Here is a 22,240-nt window from a genome sequence, read left to right as displayed (position 1 = left end):
ACCTTCAAAGCTAAAACAGAACTGGCCTTTGGAAAAAAAGAGGCAACACAATGAAAACTGAAAATGCATATGGGAAATTATAATACACATATTAAAAGTGACAAAGCCACCAATATTAAAAAATATGTGTTCTATTAAGATTGCAAGAACTATAGATACCAAGTCACACCTAGGCTTCAGTGTAGCAGGGTTGGCCAGGGATGGCTCTGAGGCGCTCAGTCTCAATTTCTCACCTCAGGTAACCCCAGGACTCCAGGCAAGCTTATCCTTTAGGCCATCAGTGTGGTTTATTACCAGAACAGAGTTCAAAAGCAGAGACACCTGGTACCTCCCCAGAGTGTGGGGCGGGGCAGGGCAAGAGTGAAGGCAGCTGACTTCAGCAGTGTTACTGAGCATGCTCAGTCTGTGTGAGCATGCTCAGTAGAAGGCAAGCAGCAAACCGGGGGGCGCGTGTGACCCTGCATGCCCCCCCCACATGTCGAATCTGTTCAAAACAGTCCATAATAAAATCCCAAACAGTCCATCTATCACCCCAATGCAAGTAGTCTTTGAAATCCCAAGATATCTCACCACTAGGTGCCCCACATATCACACACTGGTCCCTTTCACCAAGCCCAGACTCTGTCAGTCCTCTTCTATCCCTCGCTGCCATGACAGCCACCCTAGCCCCTCCAACTGGAGACCAACCCTGCTCTCCCCAGCAGAAACTCCCACAGCCTCTTTGTTGGGGTCATCCTTGCCAGTGGAGCATCCCCCACTCCCTCTGGCCCTCTCACTGTTCCTCTGGGTCCAGCTGTCCAGCATGGAGAAGTCAGCAGGTAAGCTCCTCTGCTGCCCCCCCTGCCTTCAGCTCTCTCTGGCCCATGGGAGCCACAAGAAGGGGAGAGAGTTCTGTGAAAGAAGCTGAGATACCATCCATGTGCAAGGTGGGACCTCCATGCACTGAGGGGATGCGCTGTATATGGTCTGACTCCAATCTTTTACAGAAGTTATCATTAAGGGTAGGCAATTAGGGCCTGAGCCACAGCCCACTGAACTCAGTGGGCGTCTCAGTGGTTTCAGTGCACTTTGGATCAGGCCTTGTGTTACCCTTTCTGTCTAGACATTCACTCTCCTTATAAAATAGATTTCTCCTCTGATCAGTATGTACATGTAACTCCCATTAGTGTAAATGGGAGCACACATGAATCTATCAAGAAGAATATGCCTAATTTTGCAAACCTGCAGAATTTCTACTGAAAATAGTTGTTTCTTCCTTCTTTGAAAGTTTTCCTCCCACCTACTCCCCAGATGGAGGGGGCAAAGAACTAAAGGTAATAGCTGTTACTTACCTTTTCAAAGCATATTTATTGTAACTTATTTGTTTGAGTCACTGTTTCCCTATGTTTCCCTACTTATTTCAAACCTTCTGCACTTCCCACCATCCATGGGACCAGGCAAGGCTGCCAGCAACATGCCCCAGACTGCAGTAAGGGGAATATCAATTTCATGTAACATCCACCTCACATGAAAATCTGCAGAAAGCCATTTCATACTCAAAGAACATGAAAATCAAAGAGATGCAGGGGACCTATAAGGACACAATAGATCCCTTCATGTGCAAAGGCATACAGTGTTGGTTTTCAGCTAATATTAAGACATTGTAGGCTTCAGAAATCACTGTACACCAGTTAATTTTCTTCCATCCTGATAAATGCAAAACTGAAGGCTCTTGTCATTGATGTGGTGCTGCTTAACCAACAGTCAGACATAAGACTGTTATCCATCAAGTACCAAGTTCTACTTGGTAGGTAAACCATTCGACATATATGTAACCCTTCTGCAAGGCCAAGTTGATAGCAGCAAGGGCCGGGTTCAGTACACAGGGGTTCCCTCTCATCAAAGCAAATGCAAAACTGGCTTGAGCCCCCACCCAGTGACCTGGGAAAATCTTACACACCCCCTGGGTGCCTCAAAGAGGTAATACTTCCCCTCTCGCAAGCACAGAGTCTCGGTGTAGCAGAGAATCTTTAATAACATGAGGTAAACGACATCAGCATTAAATTGGGGAAACACCACAACTAGTGTTCATTAACCAAACCATGAGCAAAGACCCACCCCAGAAAATTGGGCCACATCCTTTCCCTCGGGTTCTTGAGTCCCAGAACCCAAACATCTCTTGAGTCCAGCAATCCACAAATTACCCAAAGTCCAAAAAGTCCAGCCCCAGAGTTCAAAAGTTCATCTGCAGAGTGTTACTCCCCAGTCTGGCTAAAATGTGCCTGTGTGTGGGGGAAAGAGGTAAGGGGCACCTTACGTGTCCTGAAGCTGACTGCCCCACAGGGCTCTGCTCTGCTGTCTCACAACCGGCTCCGCTCCACCATGACCGGCTCTGCTCTGCACAGCTCGCCATCTCATGAACGCTCCAGTCCGCCGTCTCACGAATAGCTCTGCTCAGCTCGCCTCGCCGTCTCTCGAACACGCCACTGTCTCACAAACGGCTCTGCACAGCTCACCTCGCCGTCTCACGAACACTCCACCAGCCTATCCATGAACAGCACCACTGCACTCTAGATCTTCCGGTTCCCCACTACTTGACACAGCTCTCAGTGATTCCAGCTCATAGTAGTGGGAGCCTTAGTGCTGGTACACCATAAGGCCAAAGTGAATTCAGCACAGTACCTGTAGCAAGACTCTTAATAGACCCAAAATTAGCTCTGACATTCCACAGAGGAGAGAGACAGAGGTGCAATTGGTGCTTCAGGCCCTCACAAAGGGGCCCACACCACCAAGTACTAATACCTATCTCAAGCCTCTCTCAATTCACAGAGTTTTGGAACCCATGTCCCTTACCTAGCGAGTGCTACTTAGTTGATGGTGAGTCCCTCCATCATAACAAAAGGCCAAGTACAGTTCCAAGCACAGTTCCCATAATCAGGGTAATAACAATTTATTCTTCCCACCCCAATAACAGAGACACTGGGGATCCCACAACAGCCAAAGTGACCATTTGGGCAGTTATGGCCTCATTCTAGGCAGGGTGGGTGTGCCTATGCAAATGAGATCAGCCCCTGAAGTTCTTTTCCACAACTTGCCACATCTCGCCACCAGATGTCAGGGTGGAGCTCATCCTGACTCTGCTTACATCTAATTACCATTTTCCTGGCCAAAGGTGGATATGCTGCACATTTCTTCTAAGTTAGAGGTTTTAGTCATGAATTTTTGAGTATTCGTCAACATTCCGTGCTATAAATGTTATCTAGTGAAATGCTGCATAAGGCTGCAGAAATAAAGCATATTATAGCTATATTTTTAAGATGAGATTTTCTAAGGCAATCAATGTTTGCCCAACTCTTTTTCCATTAACATCAATGGTAAAATGCTCGTTGACTTCATTGGGGCCAAAGTTAGTCCCACTCTGAGTGCTTTTGAACAGGCAACCCTTCCTGTTTACAATCCCGGTTAGGGCTTTTACAAACAAATAAGTTAAGCACAATACTGGATTTTCCCATGCTGAGGGGCACCCAAATTTTGCTCCACTGAGATCCATCTTGGGAACTTGCTAATTTACATAAAATGGAGCACAGAGCAGCAACTCTCTTCTTTAATAAGGAGGTGTGGTATGCAGAAACAACCCTCCCAATATGCAGTGCTCCATCTTTATCTGTATGAATGAAGGGGCGTTAGCTGCATTTGAACACCCTGCTAGATATTAATATACTGTTATATAACCAAAGTATTGTCTGTTAGACAGTAATCCAGAGCCTTTCAGTTATATCCCCATACTTATACTGTGTGCTGATAGGGGCTGGAACACATTCTGTTGCTTAAATAAATCATTAAACCCTGATTCTGACTTGGTTACTTCTGCAAATAAACATTCTTGCAAACTTTTGCTCATGTCGATGTTCGTGAAAGCAAACAACTTCAAAACAAATTCATGTTTTTTATTTGAAAGATGTAATGAATCTATTTCAGCAGCATTTCCCCAGTTCTAAAAATATTCTATCTGCTAACAAAACCCAGTAAATTGAAAATATTAAGGAATATATGGGAAATAAGTGTTCATTAAAATTTTTACGTGCTGGGATGAAGTGTTCTTCCTAGCTTGATGTGGGACTAGGTCATTAAAACACTATGGCAAGATGTACAACATACAGCCATGGGATTTGTATATGGACATTGCAGATAGACAGCTGGCCATACTGTATACGCTATACCTATAAGATTAATACTACATGAACAAATCAAAGCTAATATTCAACAAGTTGAAAATGATTACTGTTTGTCTTAATGGATCTAGTACTAGTGACAAATGTGACATTGACAACACTAGATACTGAAATCTTCTGTTAACTCAAAAAACAAGTTCAGCACAGACATTAGCAGCATAAGCTTCCCCACACTGGTCCACTTCCAGGGAGGAAGAGTGCAGAGTAGTTGAAGTTTCCATGGCTTTTTTCATCCTTGGGTTCTGCCGAGGCTGGCAAAGCTAGTTTCATTTGGGCAGTTGTTGATGTCTCCTTATGATGTGCACGCTTGTCTGGTGTCCCCAAGGAGCATATGTGCAACTAACAGAGCTAGCTAGTCTGATACTTGGATAGTTTTCTATGCTGTAGTAGAATATAGATATTGCATTTGGAGCATAAATAACAGCAGAACACCTTGCACTTCGATAGCACCCCCATCCAAGGTCTCCATAACGCTTTACAAACATTTACTTGTTAGCCTCGGAACACCCCGTGAGAAGGATAAACATTATTATCTGAAGTAGAGAGAGGTTAAGTGCTTTGCTAGGGATACACGGGAAGTATGAATCAGAGCCAGAGCAACACCCCACTTTCTTGATTCTCAGTCCTACACTTATACCACAAGACCATCCTTCCTCTCTTAGGGCCTGCTTCTGCTGCCGTTGAAATGGTTGGTAAACTCCCACTGACTTGAATGGGGGCTGCCGCAGGCCCTTAACATGGAGTATTTGTGAAACAAACTCATCTTCCCCATTCACAAAGGCTGGAAAATATCACCTTTTCATGTCATCTCCTTTGCTATTCTAATGTCTAAAATTAGTTTCCTGGAATTGCTCTATGGGGTAGGCAATATTAAATGTTGTAATGCTGAGCCAGCGAAGACTGAACAATCAGCAAGACCTGGGAGCAACCCTTAAGGAGATAACAAAGGGGTATTGCTATGGTAAACAGGGCCATTGCTTGTAGATAGTCATCCAAGCCATGTTAAGTGGACTAGCATCTTTAACATGTTTTCCTGTATTGTTAGAAGAAAAGGAGTACTTGTGGCACCTTAGAGACTAACAAATTTATTTGAGCATAAGCTTTCGTGAGCTACGGCTGTAGCTCACGAAAGCTTATGCTCAAATAAATTTGTTAGTCTCTAAGATGCCACAAGTACTCCTTCTCTTGTTGCAGATAGAGACTAACACGGCTGCTACTCTGAAACCTGTACTGTTAGAGAATCAAGAGTAGATGCTGTGTATTTGTCTGCGTTTAGCTATATCTTGTCAGACGTATAACAATGTAACAAGATTAGTTTGTAGATGCTATCTCCCTTTCATATCTTAATGGCCTTATATTATGCGTGTGAATGGTTCAGTTAACCTTAAGATCAAAGACTTAAGATACTGCAGGAAACAAATATTATTATTTGCATTGTCTTCAGCTTAATTATCTATGTTTTAATGAACTGCCGGCTAATTGCCTTATGTGAATGAATGCAACTAGTTTACCTGTGTGTGCAGAGATGATAGAAACATTAGCTTCAAAGCAACAATCTGCGCAGCCTATTCTTCATCGGGGGGAGGTCTTGTGACAGGTGCTGTAAGGAGGTTTATCAGCTTGCTAGAGGATTATAAAAGAAAGCCCCGGACCTGATCCTGCCATCTCAGGTCTGCTTAAACTTTAACAGGGAAGGTTTAAAACAATCTGGATTACCCTGAGATTCTCATGGAAGACCTTGAACAGACTCTACACCTGAACTGCCTATTGGACTATGACCTTTTAAAATTATTCCAGAAAGACTTTTACAAATCAGGAGCCTCACCATCTCTGCTATGAAACTGACGTAAGGACTTTACATATATTTGTATGTATATTGATCTTTCGACCTTTTGCAACTCTTTTCTTTCTTTTCCTGTTATGACTAAAACCTTTCCTTTTAATTACTAAAGTATTAGCAGCAGCGTGATTATTGGGTCAGATCGGAGACTCATGTTGACCTAGGGATCAGTGCCTGGTCTTTTGGGACTGGTGAACCTCACATATGGTGAATCAGATTTTCAGTAACCATTCACTATATTAGACTTGGCTATCTGGATGGAAGTCAAGGGCTGGAATGCTTAAAGGGGACTGTATTCCGATTCTTGGTGACCAGTGTGGTATTACAGACACTGTTTTGTCATTGTCTTGGTGAATCTAATTATAGAACAAACTACAAGTTTGGGGGATTGTCTGCCCTATTCCTTGCCCTGAGTATAATATTCTCAGTGTGGCCCATCCAGGCAACCGGTCACAAGTGTATTCTACAGTGTCATCAATTCTCATTATTTTATTGTGGGGCTTGTGATATTTGGTGGTTTTCTTAAAGCCCCAGCCCCTGGGGTCTTGTGATTACAAAATCATCTTGCCTTTCCTTTAAAAAAAAAAGTAAGTGTCTAGCCCTCTTGATTGTAAACGTGAACCCTAACAGCTCAAAACCCAGATGGCAAATAAAAAGAACCCCAAATGTATTAATTTTTACAACATTTTCATGGGTTTTAAACCAATCTCAAGATTTGCTAGGCCCTGTCTCATGTTGTTTGCACATTCAGGGTTGGCACGACTGATTCTATCTTACTAAATCTCCAAGAAGTAGGTTCTGCAAGTTCTTAGCTTTTGATTTTAAGATAAGCAATCAGTATTTAAATACTGCTGTTTCAAATTAGAGGCTCCTTTCTTTTGGGGCTGGCCCTGGGTTTGAGATCCCCTCTGTCAAATAAGATGTGTAAGCGCCTCAGACTTTCAGAATCATCCCGGTACATTTTGGGGAGGCACTGGGGAAGGGGTTCAATGCTGCCATATAGAAGATAGGTGTGCTTGTCACTGATGGGAGCATCCCAACGTGGGAAAGGGGGCAAACAGATTTCATGGTGGGTAACACAGCCGTGGGAGTTTATGCATGCGTTTTGGGATGGCAGTACCAATGGAGCAGGGATATGCTGACACATAGCGAAATCAATGGCAGTTTTTGCCTGAGTAAGGACTGCAGGGCTGGGGCCGATATTGTTTATTCATTGGCTTTTGATTCAGAACAAAGAAAGAATGCCCATACACACTCTCTGAGCACCTTACCCATTCTTCAAAATGACAAAACCAGGATGCAGCACCAGCTCGATCCAGGTGATATCAAGCTGACAATAAACACATTAATAATACTTTTTTGCATTCCCAAAGATCAGCTGTTATCAAAACACTTTACAAGCATGGATGAATTATGCCTTATACTCCCCTAATTGCGTAAGCCCCCTTCCTAGTCTGTCCTATTTCTATTCAGACCTCCGCTCGTGTGTTCACTCTTTCAAGGCTTCATTGGCCTGTCACTTTATCATTATCACACAATTCTCTCTGCCCTTTCAAATTGTGTTGGCTTTCATTTAATTTTGTTCGCTGACCTTTTCCTTCTTCCTAATATGTTTGTCAGTTAGTGCCTGACTTCACAAGATAGCAAGTACGTCCCTTCTGGGAGGTATTGCTGAGTGCCTTCTGGGGCCAGGCCCTTCTGGTGCAGGGTGAAGTTCTGCCTTCTTAAGGTCAGATCATGCATCATGAAATCAATGGCAGTTTTGTCATTTATTTCAGTGGAGCAGGATCTAGAATTAGGGTCCTAATCCAAAGTCCACTGATGTCAGTGGGAGCCTTTCCATTAACTATGGGTGGCTTTGGTCTACACCCTAGATGAGCTCACATAACTCCCATTGATTTAAATGTGGGTTCCACATGTGTCTCTGAAAACCCAATTTGGTCCATAATTTAGTAAGAAATTTTGTGTCCAACCAATTAAGGGTCCAATTACATCCTCATACAGACATGTATGCTGAAGTCAATGGGTGTGGTCCCTGGCTATCTGAGGATAGAAGTGGGATGTAATTTTTAATGACTCAGAGATTCATAAATATTACAGTCAGAAGAGAATGTTGTGGTCATCTAGTCTGATCTCCTGCAAAACATAGGGCATAGACTTCCACCCAGTGATTCCAGCATCAAGCCCACAACTTCTGGTTAAGTTAAAGCATATTTTAAAGAAAGATATAAAGATGTACACCTTCTTTCTAGTCTGAATTTGTCTAGCTTCAGCTTCCAGCTACTGGATCTCGTTATGCCTGTCCGCTTAATTCAAGATCTCTCCACTCTCAAATCTTCTCCCTATGTAGGTACTTATCTAATGGGACGGGGTTTAAAGAACCATATATTTGATGAGTTTTCAAATGTCATGTGAGATACCTTAATATCCTTTTCATTTGCCATTGTTCTATAAATAGAGCCATGTCCCTGCAACCAGTCTATAAAGGTCACCTTATAATGTTTTCCCATCTCCTGTATTAAAGAGCAATGCTTTTCAGCTGACATTCCAACTTCAAGTCAAGCATGATGTGAGTTTGTTCCAGACTACAATGAAATGGCTGCAAACAAGATTGGTATATAATTGCTGAAGAGCATCCCATCCATAGTCAACAAAGGGCACTTCACCAAACAGAACCAGGCTGCATGAATACCAGAGTGTCTCCAAATATTTGGTTCATGCTAAAAATATAGCACATTTATTAAAAATATATATTTATAAACATTGGTATGAACAGACACAAATGTCAAGCAAATGAGAAAGAAAAAATAATCGTCACTTATTTCCCCCAACATTTTGTTGTTTTTAGGCAGATCTTGCTCAACAGAATTGTTTTCCCATGATTGCACCATATGTTCATTCTAAATAAAAAGCCTGTCAGTTTCAATGTAAATAAAATTGAAAAGTCAAGGAGAAAAAAAAAATTGACCTAATGGACCCCAAATCGGTGCTATGTAGCTATCTTTAAGAGTATACGGTATACATTAGTAATTCTAAATAGTGTACAGTCTCTTTCTATTGTGTTTGTATCTGAGATTGAGTTCTTCAAAGCTGCTACTTACATAATTGCAGTCATTCCCCCAAAGCCAAACCCAAATAAAAAGGGAAAGGAGCAGGACAGAAGAGTTTAGCTTGTTACTGCGTGAAAAGGTCTTGTTAAATGAATTGTGCTTCAGCTTTCGTTGCCTGCAGGCAGAGCTTTTACGATGTGGTAATATAGTACAGAATCAATTCTGATTAAGCAACATGTCAATAGCCTACAATGTTTGTTGTCGCCGTTAGAGGCCATTTCATCAGTTCTCGTTGTGTGCCTTCTGGCTCACAATGTTGTGTAAATGTACACAAAAATGATCACAATGAGGTTCAGAATTGTTCCAATAATCCCAAGCATTGCCAGGATGGTTTCTTCTTTGCTCTCCTTTTCTTGATTGCCTTTATCATCTTCATTCCCACTAGTGATTACCATCTTGGTGGCCAGTTTCTTTATCCTTCTCCTCAGGCTAACCTAGAATTAGAAAGTGAATTGTTAGTTACAAATGACTTGTTTCTAATATTGGAGCCAGTCCTTACCCCCATCATATTTTATAATAAGGGTACATTTTAAAATAGTTTATAAAGGGGCTCACAAATGACTAACAGATGTTTTAATAAATGCTTAATCAAATGCTATAGTCCAACACTCAGAAGGTTAGTTATAACTGCCTATAACGGTTTCTACTGATGTGCTTATGACCATAACATACTACTCATGTCTGTAACATGATTATAATGTGTATTAACTTTATAAACTGTTTATAAATGTACCTTTCATATAAAGTGTGTCTTCTGACTCAGACAAACTCCCACTGAAGTCCGTGGGAGCTTTGTCTGCATAAGAACAGCAAGGTACAGCCCATGAAGTGGTGGGGAAAGTTGGTTTATACTATAGGACTATGCAGCAAATGGGTAAGAGAAGTAAAACCGAGCAGATCTTGTTTCTTTTAAAAGGAAAAACAACAAGACAAAAACATTTTGTTTCCTGACTACAAAGAAGACAACAGTGACTGCAATAAATAATTCAGAACAAAAGCAGAGACAAAATAACCCCCCATCTTCACTTTTTTCCTTATTCTTAATATAAGTTAAAAAGTTACTTGCAGCGCAGTCAGCCGAAAAGTATCAGACTCTTCAGTGTGAAGGATTCAGACATTTTCTAAGGAGCAGCCTCAGATCCTGTGAGGCTCCTACAGAGGGGAGTCTTCAGTTTGTGCCAGTTCCAGCTTTCCAGCTGATGGTTCTGGGTCTGTTGCGTAAGCCCCGAAGTCCCACAAACCTGGAAAGGGCCATTTTGTTTCCCAACACAAAATGACCCACCAAGATGTGGGTTCAGGTTACATGCTCCCTGAGCTCCGAGGCTGCACTCTGCAATTCCTCCCCTGGGGGGGGGTCACAAAATGTGGTGAAAATGCCCAATCAGCATATTTTATGGGTGGGCTTTACACAGAACAGAAGGGAGAACATGCACTGTAGATCAACTGTTCCCTGTCTCCTCCCCACAGCCACCCACTTAGGGTACACATCTACACTGTGATTAAACACCTATGGCTGGCCCATGTCAGCTGGCTTGGGCTCGCGTGGGTTGGCCTATGGGGCTGTTTAATTGGAGTCTAGGGCTCTGGGACCTTCAGGTGCTCCAGCCTGAGCCCAGACATCTACACTGCAATTAAACAGCTTCGTAGCCTGAGCCAGCTGACACGGGCCAGTCGCAGGTGTTTGATTGCTGTGTAGACGTACCCTTACTGACCTGATCTCAGTGAGGCTGGTGAATCACACTGAGATAATGCTGGAGTGTATACAGAGGAGGGGCAAAGGGCGAACACCCAGTTAACCACCTGTTGTGGTTTTCACACAGCTCTTCCCTCCATGCAGCACAGGAGGGGAAGCGTAAAGGTCACACCTTGCAAGCTGAGTGCAGCCTTGAATGACAGGAAGATCTGAGCCCGGGTGGGAGAAAAAGGTAGAAAAGATATGGTATCGAGGGGGCCTTTAAGGAACTGAGGAAGCTGGGCTGCCATGAGAGAGAGAGAGAGAGAGAGCGATTGGCTAGAGAGGATGAGTCTCTACGCTTTGTGATTTCTGTGTATTTTCCATACTGTAACTACAGAGTGCATTCTTAATGAATGCCTAGAACAATATTTCAGGTTCAATGCTGGCAGGGCCGTCTGAAAGGGGGTAAGCAGTGCCAGTTCCACACACAATTACTTGGCTCTGCACACGAACTAGCATTAGCAGACACACATGATAACACAATGGGGTTTAGCATTCCCACATGGTTTGGTGGAAGATGAAAATGACTGGATCAAAATCTGGTGGGCATCTGCAGCAAGCACAAGACAGTAGCACCGTGCACCTGGACAGAGCAGCGATACCAGTGATAGACAATGTTCCACAGTGCTCTGCTTCTGGTAACCTGCCCTAGGGCAGCAGAGATCCCACTTAGTACCTTTTGTGAGTAACTGCTGCTATCCACACTGTGCTGGCTTAACCAGGACTTGGCCCTGAAAGTTCTGAGTAGAATCTTTACAAAAAGCTTTTAAGATAAGCTCACCTCAGAACGAATTCATATCCTCCCATCGTTGTATCATCCCAAACACGTGTCAGTCTGACACCACATCACAAACCTACACACCAGGCCATCACGTAAATATATCATCACACCTCCAAACCCATGAATCAGTTGGGTTGCCCATCTGCTCAAACACTTTGGTAGCCATGATGCTTTCCCTATAATAAAGTGATGAAATTGGTCCCAGACATAAAATTGATTGCAGGATTTGAGTCTCTGCTCAAGAAAAAAGCTCCAAACCAAATCAAATAAAAATCCCAGGCCTGGAACAAAGTGAAGTTGCAAATTAATATTGGGGGATGTCAAGTTGTGGGCCAAAGCCTTATACAGTAGCTACCTACAGTGGGCTCAATTCTGTGAGATACTGAGCACCTCCCCTATGGTGTTGAGCACTCTCCATTCCCATTAAGTGCAATCAGTACCTTGCAGGTTCACGCCCATTCTGTCTAGGGCTAGCCAGTGCTGTCCACCCCTCATTTTTAGAAGCACTAAATGCACTACCTTTGAAACAAAAATAATCATAGAGGGTAGTGGTCTTGATCGTGCAGGCTGCAAAGCACTGCTGGCAAAATGACAGAGATCTAGAGTTTCAGAGTAGCAGCCGTGTTAGTCTGTATCCGTAAAAAGAAAAGGAGTACTTGTGGCACCTTAGAGACTAACAAATTTATTTGAGCATAAACTTTTGTGAGCTACAGCTCACTTCATTGGATGCATGCAGTGGAAAACACAGTGGGGAGATTTATATACATAGAGAACATGAAACAACGGGTGTTACCATACACACTGTAATGAGAGTGATCAGGTAAGGTTAGCTATTACCAGCAGGAGAGAAAAAAAACAAATCTCCCCACTGTATTTTCCACTGCATGCATCTGATGAAGTGAGCTGTAGCTCACGAAAGCTCATGCTCAAATAAATTTGTTCATCTCTAAGGTGCCATAATTCCTCCTTTTTTTTTTTTAAGAGATCTAGAGTGCCATGTTTGCTCAATACGGCTCTGATTTCTGCAATGAGCTAATCATGTGCTACGTGGTGTTGAGCGCCTTCAATTCCCTTTGATGTCAATGAGGTTGTCCCAGTGGTATTCAGCACTTTAATCAGGCCTCACCTGAGTGGAGTAGTTCAGCACAACGTGGAGAAATAAATATGCCACATTCAGCAACAGGAGCTGGGCACTGGGGGGGGGGGGGGGGGGGAAATGTGTGCGCAGAGAAAGGATGTGGTCAGGGCATAGGTATTTAAATGTAATCCAGTGCATAGGTCTGTCAGTTACTCTTGCTGCCAGCCAGGAGCTGTTGCTCACTGGAGAGAGCTTATGAGCGGCACTTAGAAGAAAGCGAGAGCAATGGAAGTTTCAATGCAACCGTATCTCTAACAGCCAATAGCAAAACACCTGCATTATCTGCTGCCCTCATCTTTCTTAGTTTGATTGACTCATGAGTAACAAGCACTCTGTGGCTCAGCACTGCTCTCGCACAACCTTCATGCACTCTGCAGGCTCAAACCCGGGGACTCTGAACTACACACAGTACTCAGTGGGCTTAGTATGGGGAGTGCTGAGCATTGCCAGCTCTCACTACTCTTGAAAGAAACAGAAAGTCTGAGCACCTAACAGGATTGGGTCCTAAATATGACCTTATTAGTACCTGACTTGGCCCAGTCTAGCACTATTGCAGTCAATGGAAGTTTGAACATTGACGTCAATGAGAGCAGAATCAAAATTACTTTTACAAATGGAGGGACCGATCGTGCAAGAGGCTGAGCATTCTCATCTCCCCATGTTGTCAATGGCAGTTGAGATCATTCAATATGTGGCAGGATCAGCCCCTTAATCTTCACCCCTCTAGTAGGCAGAGGTATATTTTGCTACTGCAAAACTATCTGCTCACAGTTTTAGTATAATTTGCCTCATTCCAGACAAGTCTCTCCCTCTGGCTTGCTGTGCTCCTCTTTCTTCTATCCAACTCTTGGCAGCTTCTATAGCTCCTTTGGTGCTGTGATCTCTTTTATACCATGCTGTATTGTATTTTTGAGAGCCTTACACCACTTCATTCCCCTCAAACATTTTTTTAAAGCTGATAAGTCTTCGCTCTCATTGACCTCACAGCATTGACCAAAGAGGATTTAGAGAATAACTGACAAGGTAGACCAGGAAAGCAGAAAATTCAGACTGAAGATCAGCACGGAGAAGACAAAAATGATGGCAATTGGAAGGCAAGAGGAAGAGGTAAAGGTCAAACTCGGAGAAAAAAAATTAGAACAAGTGGAAAAATGTGTGTACCTTGAAGGACTGGTATTGAAGGGTGACAATTGTGAAGATTAGCCTCCTTTGTGCAGCTACGCATTAGCCACTACTGTATTAGGAAAACTCTGTAGAAGCTGGAAGACTAAAGAAATTTAGGTAAAAACAAATATCAGCATATATGAGACAACTCTCATGCTGATACTGCTGTATGGGTCAGCAAGTTGGAATATGAGGAATGCCAAAAAATGATAGATATTGACTGCAGAAATCAACGGGTTGCGGGGAATGCTGAGTTTCAAGATGACAAAAAGAAAAAATGAAGTCATAAGAAAATGGCTTAGGCAAGAAATAATGCGGTTACAGATGATCCAAGAAAGATGGCTGCGGTGGTTTGAATGTGTGTTAAGAATGGACCCGGAAAGGATACCACAAATGGGAATACATACCAGAGCACAAGGAACTAGAAATGAGGATGTATTGGCTAGACATGGGGAAAAATTAAAGAGGTCAAAAAGGTTTAAAGATTAACAAAGCCGTGAAGCTGGTACAAGACAGAAAATGTTGGAAAGTCTTCATTTGGCTCCATCATTGCTGCCGAACTGACGGGCGGCAACCAAAGAAGAAACCTTTACTCAAATAACAATACTGTTTCCCTATCCAAGAATTCATCCGTTGACATAGTATTCCATTGCATGTACAATGACAACTTGATTATTACATAACAGCCCGGTCATCCAAGTATTACCTCACTCAGAATTAATCTGCTCCCTGCTTCATTTTGTGGGATCCATTATCATTTTAATGTAATCTCTGGGAAAGCGTAATATTTTCTTTACTCTACTGTGAGCAAGGGAGGAAGGATGAGCCAGTGGTTAGGGCCTTAGTCTGGCACATAGGAGCCCATGGCTCAGTTCTCTGCCCTGCCACCGCTGTCCTGTGTGTTCTTTAGCAAGTCACCTTGCCTCTCTGGGTCTCAGTTTCCCATCCATAGACTAGAATAGCAGCACTTCCCCACAAGGATGTTGTGAAGATAAATATGGTGAATGCTCAGATACTACAGTAATGGGAGCCCTCAGAGTACCTAAAATAGATAGGTTACCATAGGCAGAGTCCAAATCCAATAGTATTGTAACATGGCCGCTAGCACATCTATAGGACTTCCTGGCCACTGGGAACTTCACCGTGGCAATGAGGGGTGGATGGCGGGGACACTTAGATCCTCCGATAGCACAGACCAGTCACAACTGAAGTAAAACTGCTCTGTTCACGGTAGTGATTCTATGACACAGAGTCATTAAGATTCTGAACAAGAGCAGCACCAAGTACACGCAACCCAACTTACTGCAGTAGGTTTGCCCCATCTAAGATCTGGCACACATCCCTAAAGAACTGCCTGCTCTACTATGTTTGACGGACTTTGTACATGCTGGCACTTTGATTTGCTCTTGAAAAAGTTTTGGAAGTGACATGACTCATGAGTACAATCATTATTTATAAGGTCCTCAATTGGATTAAAGGCTTATTCTGAGTGCCCTGAACTCCGATGGGCTCCGGCAGAGCTAAGTGTGATTGGTGACATGTGGGAGATGCTTTGCATGCTGCTGGATCATCCCCATGCTATCATGTATTATCTGAACAACATTTTGAAAAGCCCCCTGGGCCAGATCCTCAGGTGGTATAAATCAGCAGAGCTCCACTGACTTCTATGGAGCTACATCAGTTAACACCCTCTGAGGATCTGGCCCATTATGTTCAATCTAGCTTGAAGATCAGATGCTATAAATTCTGCATGCTTAATCCATAATCACAGACAATCACCAGCAAAATTGTTCTGATATTTAAACTTGCTTACAGTCCCCAGGCTATTAGTTGTGATGACACATTAACAGATATGAGAGCTTTCATTTTCTGAAGACAGTTTCACCCTCCAGGGATGAGAAATACACAGCAAAACTGGTTTTGATTAGTAAACTGAAGAGGACACTGAAATCATGCAAAGAGTTCATAAGCTGTTGAAGTGTGACACCTTTCTTATCTCACAAAGGAGGGAAGCTCTAGCCGTGCTCAAATTACAAAGCAGGGGAGGAGAGGATTCTAGAGAGTGTAACCCACTTGAACATCAGGAGTTTGAAAAGTCAGATGGAAGTGATTTTTCTAAAGTTCTTTTAATCACATTGTCCCTTTAAGGATGAAGTTGGGAGGGAAAGTTGAGTGCCGTGCTCAGCACCAGCCAGTCATTCCCAGTAGCATTAAGAGATACTGTGCTGCCGGAGGTGCTGTTTTTGGAATGAGATGTCAAACAACATCCTTAGCTCCTGTGTTTTGCTAAGGATCCACTGGCAGTTTTTGAACAAGTTGCTATGGCAAAGTTCCCACATTCTACCTGCATAGAATCCCTATGCCATTCCCATGGACAGGATATTCTTCACTTTCTGGCCTAAACTGCTGAGTTGTGCATTGTGTGCTCTTAAACAGTAGTCATGTTCCTCCCCAGAAGCATTTCAGTGGTGGGTGCAGAGACTCCTGTCTTTGTTCATAAAGATCCTACGGATGCTTTGGTATGAAAAGCATCGTATAAACATGAGGCATCATTAAGACAAAGAGAAAGAAAAGAGGGGAAACACAGTGTTGGTTTATGATGGGCTTGAACCAAAATCCCATGCATTTAGGAATGTTTGGATTTGAATTTCAGGGCTCAGTCCAAATGCCAGTGAAATTGTGGGACACCTCACAATGTTTCTGTGCCGAGATATTAGCCTCCTTTGGGCAGCTCTGGATCTTTTATACAGTGCTAGAATGGAATGGAATTCACATCTTCTGAGATTCATAGTCCAGTATTTCAGTCACAAACTCATCCTTCCTGAGAAATAAAAACAAAGAATCTCTGCAGCAACAACAATTGGATGCTGGAAGATATAGATGTGTACCCTCCTTGTAATATGTGGATGTGATCTTATAAATCAGGAAACACAATTTATTTATCTTTGAATAATATTCCTCATTAGTATCCATTCCTGTTATTAAACTAAAACCATGTGGAAAAACACAAAAATAAAAAACCTTCAAAATTTGTATTTTTATACTCCAGTGCGATACAGTGTTAACCAAAATACTTGAAGGAATTTGATTAGGAAAGGGGGACATGCTAAAGCAACTGCTTCCAGGTCCTCAGATCTCAGCTCATCAAACTCATTCTCTAAGGTCTTTCTGGGGTTATCTTTTACAAATAACAGCCCACGAGGACTTATTAAAAAAAATGGAATTGCTGTGTCTCAGTGAGAGACAGCCCTTCAATTACCAGCAAAGAGTCACATAACCTTTGTCATAGGCAGTCTGAAGAATTGTCCTAATGTCACTATAAATTGTATTTCATACTAACCTGCCATAGAAAGACATTTTAAAAAATATTCATAGAAGAACATTTTTGTTTCTATAGAAAGAGCTAAGAAATAAATATAAATTTGGAATCCAGTTCTTGACTGGTGTAACTCCCCTGACTTCAAGTTACACCAGGAAACAATTTGGCCCTTAGCGTGACAAACTATTTTTAAATGAAGAAGCACTTTGCAATGGAATTATGAAGTGAGTCTTCCTTTAACAAGCATACTATAATCTACTTTGTACAAATAGGAAGAATTGTCATCAAAATACCTAGCAACATAACACAACACTTTATAATGCAACTTCTATCTTAGGTATATAGCAATCACCTATTTAGCCTGAAGACTCAGCTTTCAGTTCCACCAGTATCTTTGCTCTGAAAACTAACTATAGCCATGGCTGGTAACACCTCATGTTATTCAGGTTGACCAACAGTTCCCATTATTAGACCCTGTTTTCAGTTGCTTAAAACTTTGCCAGATTTTAACAGTTTGGGCTGAACTTTTTCATGTAAGGTATCTGCCTCAGGCTGATTTTTTTAAAAAAAATTTCAGCCAAAACAATTCAGCTATTTCTAAGAATGAGGCTAGGGGAACATATATTCTGCCCAGGTTAAAAAATTCTTGAGACCTCTTTGAAAAAATCTAATGCCCTCATGCTTTGGAGCAGGGACAAACTCCCCTGAAATTTGGCTGGGGAGATTGCCTTTTTCTGTCCCTGTCAAAATTTGCCCACATTTGGTCAAGTTGAAAAAAATTACAGTTTGCACATGCTCAGTGGAGACTTTGATTTTAGCAGCTAAAATCTCCAAAGATTCCATCTCCTGACTGAGCACGCTCAGGCCCCTTACAGCTTCTAGTGCTGACTACACTGTACATGTGGCATCCTCAGAAAGCAACTGAGCATGCTTTACCTCCTCACAGCTCCTGACTACCCACACGCCGTCACCACAGAGTGACTGAGCATGCTGGAACAAGATAGCTAGGGAGGTTGTGAAATCTGCATCATTGGAGGTTTTTAAGAACAGGTTAGACAAATGCCTGTCAGAGATAATATTTAGTCCTGCCACAGTGCAGGGAACTGGACTAAATGACCTATGGAGGGCCCCCTCCATTCCTATATTTCTATGATTCTATGCTCCATCCCAAGGCTGTGGGGTGAAGCCAGACTTACCCTCTAATTGCTGATCCCAGCTGCTATGGGTCAGGCATTGAAAATGATAGCATTTCTCCTGTGCTTTCAGTTAGTCCCCCAGCTGGCACCCAGGCAGTGTCGGGGAGGAAGCTATGTGATTTGTATGCAAAGGAGACAAAAGCAGGACCAGGGAGGACTGGGCGCTGGGAGGTCACCAAAACAAAACACGCCACTGCACATGCTTCTCCACCTGGGAGAGGGAGAGTGAACAAGCAATACCTGATGGACATATAGTTACGTCATTTTAATGCACTACTGGAAGGCACTCAGATACTACAGCCATGAGCATAAGGTATACATCCTTAGCTATATAGAAAAGAATAGCTGATTAAGAAAATGAACCGGGATTGGGAGCCAGTTGGTTGGGGATGGGGAAACACTGAGACTGGATGAGGAACTGAGAGACTGGGACTAGGAACCAGGAGGGAATGGCAGTGAAGGGAGACATAGCTGACAAGGTCTTGGGGGCGTACTGGTACTAACTAGGCAAAGAGTCTGGAAGAAGTAGCCAGTAACAGGGGAGAAGTATACATTGTATAGGGAGCTTAGGCACCTAATTCAGGTCTATGGATTCCTCTAGGCGGCAGGCACCTAAATGTTATGCATTGCAATGTTGAGTCTAAGTCTCCTTTGTAGATCTAACCGGCAGAGCAAAGCCCTTTCATATTTGTCTATGGTCCACTATCTGTCCGTTTGCAAATATACAGTTTGTCTAGAGATTTACTAGATTATTTGCAGATGGCTTCTAATATTATACAGTATACATAATGACCTGTACCATTTTTCTGTCTGCAGTGGCTAGTGTACTATATAAAGAACATATTTTGATGTTTAATGTAATGCAACATATATATCATATTGCCTCAAGGACATAGTAGGTTGTATCAGTTTATCTGATGCATCCTGACATACTCTAATGTAGTGTCAGTAATTTAAAACAATGCTCATATAAAATGGGAATAAAAGCAAGAATTTACCCATAAAACTAAAAGTATTTTCTTGCTACCTTGCACTAAAGGCACTCTTTTAAGGATTTAGACAGAAAAATGAACGTTAAGTTACATTTTCATTTATGGACATTGACCAAATTCTGCTGTCAGTTACACTTGGATAAATCTGAAGTAACACCATAGCTTCTAGCAAAATTACTCTGGATTTACATCAGTGTAACCAAGAGTCCCAAATTTGATCCCTGATCTATTACACAGATCTTTCAATAACATATAATAGATTGCTTTTAAAATTTCATAGGTAAGAAAAGGGCACTTATCAATTAGGACTTAAAATAGTCAAATTATTTGGGTGACATAAAAATTCAGAGAGGCACAGATACTTCTCTACCCCCATCTTTGGTTAGAGTTTATTGGATGTTAATAGCTACCAGAAGTCCCTAGTGTGTAGGAAGAGCACAGGATCATGGAAAATTGGTGTGGTGAATAGTTTGTAGATAGGAACATTTGCAAAATATATTTTTTTAATTATTTGCAACAACTCTTAGCACTTATTTTTCAAAACTGAAAATGTAATGCAGCTAAAAGTAAATTTATACACCTAGGAACAAAGAATGTAGGCCATACTTATAGGATGGGGGACATAATCCTGGGGAACAGTGACTGAAAAAGTTTTGGGGGGCATGGTGGGTAAACAACTGAACATGAGCTCCCACAGTGCGATGTTGTCACCAAAAGGGCTAATGCCATCCTTGGATGCATAAACAGGGGAATCTTGAGTAGTAGAGAGGATATTTTGCTTCCATATTTGGCACTGATGTGACAACCACTGGAATACTGTGTCCAGTTCCAGTGTCCACATTCAAAAAGGATGTTGATAAATTGGAGAGGGTTCAGAGAAGACCCCGAGAATGATTAAAAGATTAGAAAACCTGCCTAATAGTGATAGACTCAAGGAGCTCAATCTGTTTAGCTTAACAAAGATAAGGTTAAGGGGTGATGTGATTACAGTCTATAAGTACCTATATGAGGAGCCAATTATTAAATATTTGTTCTTCAATCTAGCAGAGAAATGTATACCATCCAATGGCTGGAAGTTGAAGCTAGAGTAATTCAGAATGAAAATAAAGCATACATTTTTAATGGTGAGAGCATTTTTAATGGTGAGACTGCTACAGGCTGCCTTGATTCAAGATGTACTCCATCAAAATGGCCATCATCTCCCATTATTTGTAATAGGAATAAAGTAAATCTGCTCTGAAGGAAGATGGGAAATCCCTATGCTCTAAGGAGGTGAACAGAAACAGTGTGAGCAGCCAGTGAATGGGGGCAAAGGCTATCTGGGCAAAAGGCAGCTTGTGGCCTCAGTCAGTCCAATGGAGAATAATAATAGGAGATGGTAGCCATTTCAAAAGAGGGCAGTTCCTCATGGAATTCTCTGTTGTATAACATTATTCTGCAATTTCTGCTGAAGGAGAAACTGAGCTATGAAGAAGAATGGGGGAGAAATTACCTGTAATCATAGAATAATTCTTCATATATTGCCTATTCACAAGATTTTATGAGTTTTAATTATATGGAAGTTTGAAATGTCTGCTTTAGTCCATTATTAACATCATTTGGGACAAAAAGGGTTTGCAATTGAAGATGAAACTTCTTGCAAATTCTCAAAAAAATCATTCATCCTCAGATGAAGTGTTATTATTTTGGAGAGGATTTGCTGATTCTTCCTGCATAAAAGAGGTTGAATCCCTGCTTTAAGTTTGAGCTCATCCTTAACCATATAACTACAACTGGTGCCTCCTTAATATGCAGAGAGCCCTAGAACCTGAGAAGGGAGAAGGAAAAATACTGCAGTGATGATAGATACTATGGTGCCTGGAGCTGTGGCACAATGTAAGCTAAAGAGACCATTGTACTGATTAATGTAAGAAAGTGGGGTAACTATACTTTGCTTTTTTCAGTCATAGATCTTACAGTATTTTACAAAGTAGGTAATTATCGTTATCGCCACAAGTGCATGCAGAAACTGAGACCTATGGCAGGAAAGTGACTTACCCAGGATCACGCAGCTTGTCAGTAGCCAGGAATGCAACCCAGTTTTTCTGGCTTCCAGTTCAGTGTCCTGTCCACTGAACTAGATCTTCAGTTGCTGTAAACTGACCTAGCTCTATTAAAAATAATGGAGCTTCACCAGCTTACACCAGCTGAGGATCTGGCACACGTTTTTAACAAGTCAATCTGCGGCATCCGTACTTTAATCCAGTGTCCAATGGCAATGCAGGAACATAGGTGGAGACCATGATTTATATTTTTGTTGGCCTCAGTGAAATCTGTACAACAGTAGCGTAGATGGAAAACTCATAACATACACCAATGTGGATGAAAACCATGGTTGTGTGGCTAACATAGCACACTGAAGAAATTATTCAAGAACAGTTCATCCAACTGAAAATATTTCTCCCATAAGACTGCCAAGGTCAGTGTCATCTTGGATTATCTGCTACATAAGTGCCAGCCACAAAAGTTAGACCCACCCAGGGGCTGTACACTCTCGGGCAGAAGGTCACTAAACACTCGCAGTTGATCTATGGCTCCTGAGACTTGAAGGAAGAGAACAACTGCAAGTATAATGTGCAGGGTTTTTTTTTGCTAGCTGAAGTGTATATTATTTTGGTATACAAATAAGTGAATAAAACATATTGAAGTGGATTAGAAACTGTGGGCTACCTGAAACTACCTGCTGAAGGCTACTTGCAGAAACTACCTGCCTTA

At 42.1% G+C, this 22,240-nt stretch overlaps 1 protein-coding gene across 4 annotated transcripts in view; it reads right to left on the bottom strand.

Moving 5' to 3' along the window:
* Positions 1–8,787: 8,787 nt before the first annotated feature.
* Positions 8,788–22,240, bottom strand: part of TUNAR (transmembrane neural differentiation associated intracellular calcium regulator) — a 67,857-nt gene continuing 54,404 nt past the window's right edge. For 3 of the 4 annotated variants that reach the window (XM_073350717.1, XM_073350718.1, XM_073350721.1), the window contains one exon: positions 8,788–9,595. In XM_073350717.1, the coding sequence (XP_073206818.1) occupies positions 9,410–9,595 (186 nt within the window). In that variant the 3' untranslated portion in view covers positions 8,788–9,409. Of the gene's footprint in view, positions 9,596–9,894; positions 10,038–22,240 lie in introns of those variants that run through there. The other variant, XM_073350719.1, reaches the window with a different exon arrangement.

The sequence above is a fragment of the Lepidochelys kempii genome, chromosome 6, assembly GCF_965140265.1.
Source record: "Lepidochelys kempii isolate rLepKem1 chromosome 6, rLepKem1.hap2, whole genome shotgun sequence".
Lineage (NCBI taxonomy): Eukaryota > Metazoa > Chordata > Testudines > Cheloniidae > Lepidochelys > Lepidochelys kempii.
Note: the sequence above shows the minus strand (reverse complement) of the source record. Positions and strands in the feature narration are given on the sequence as shown.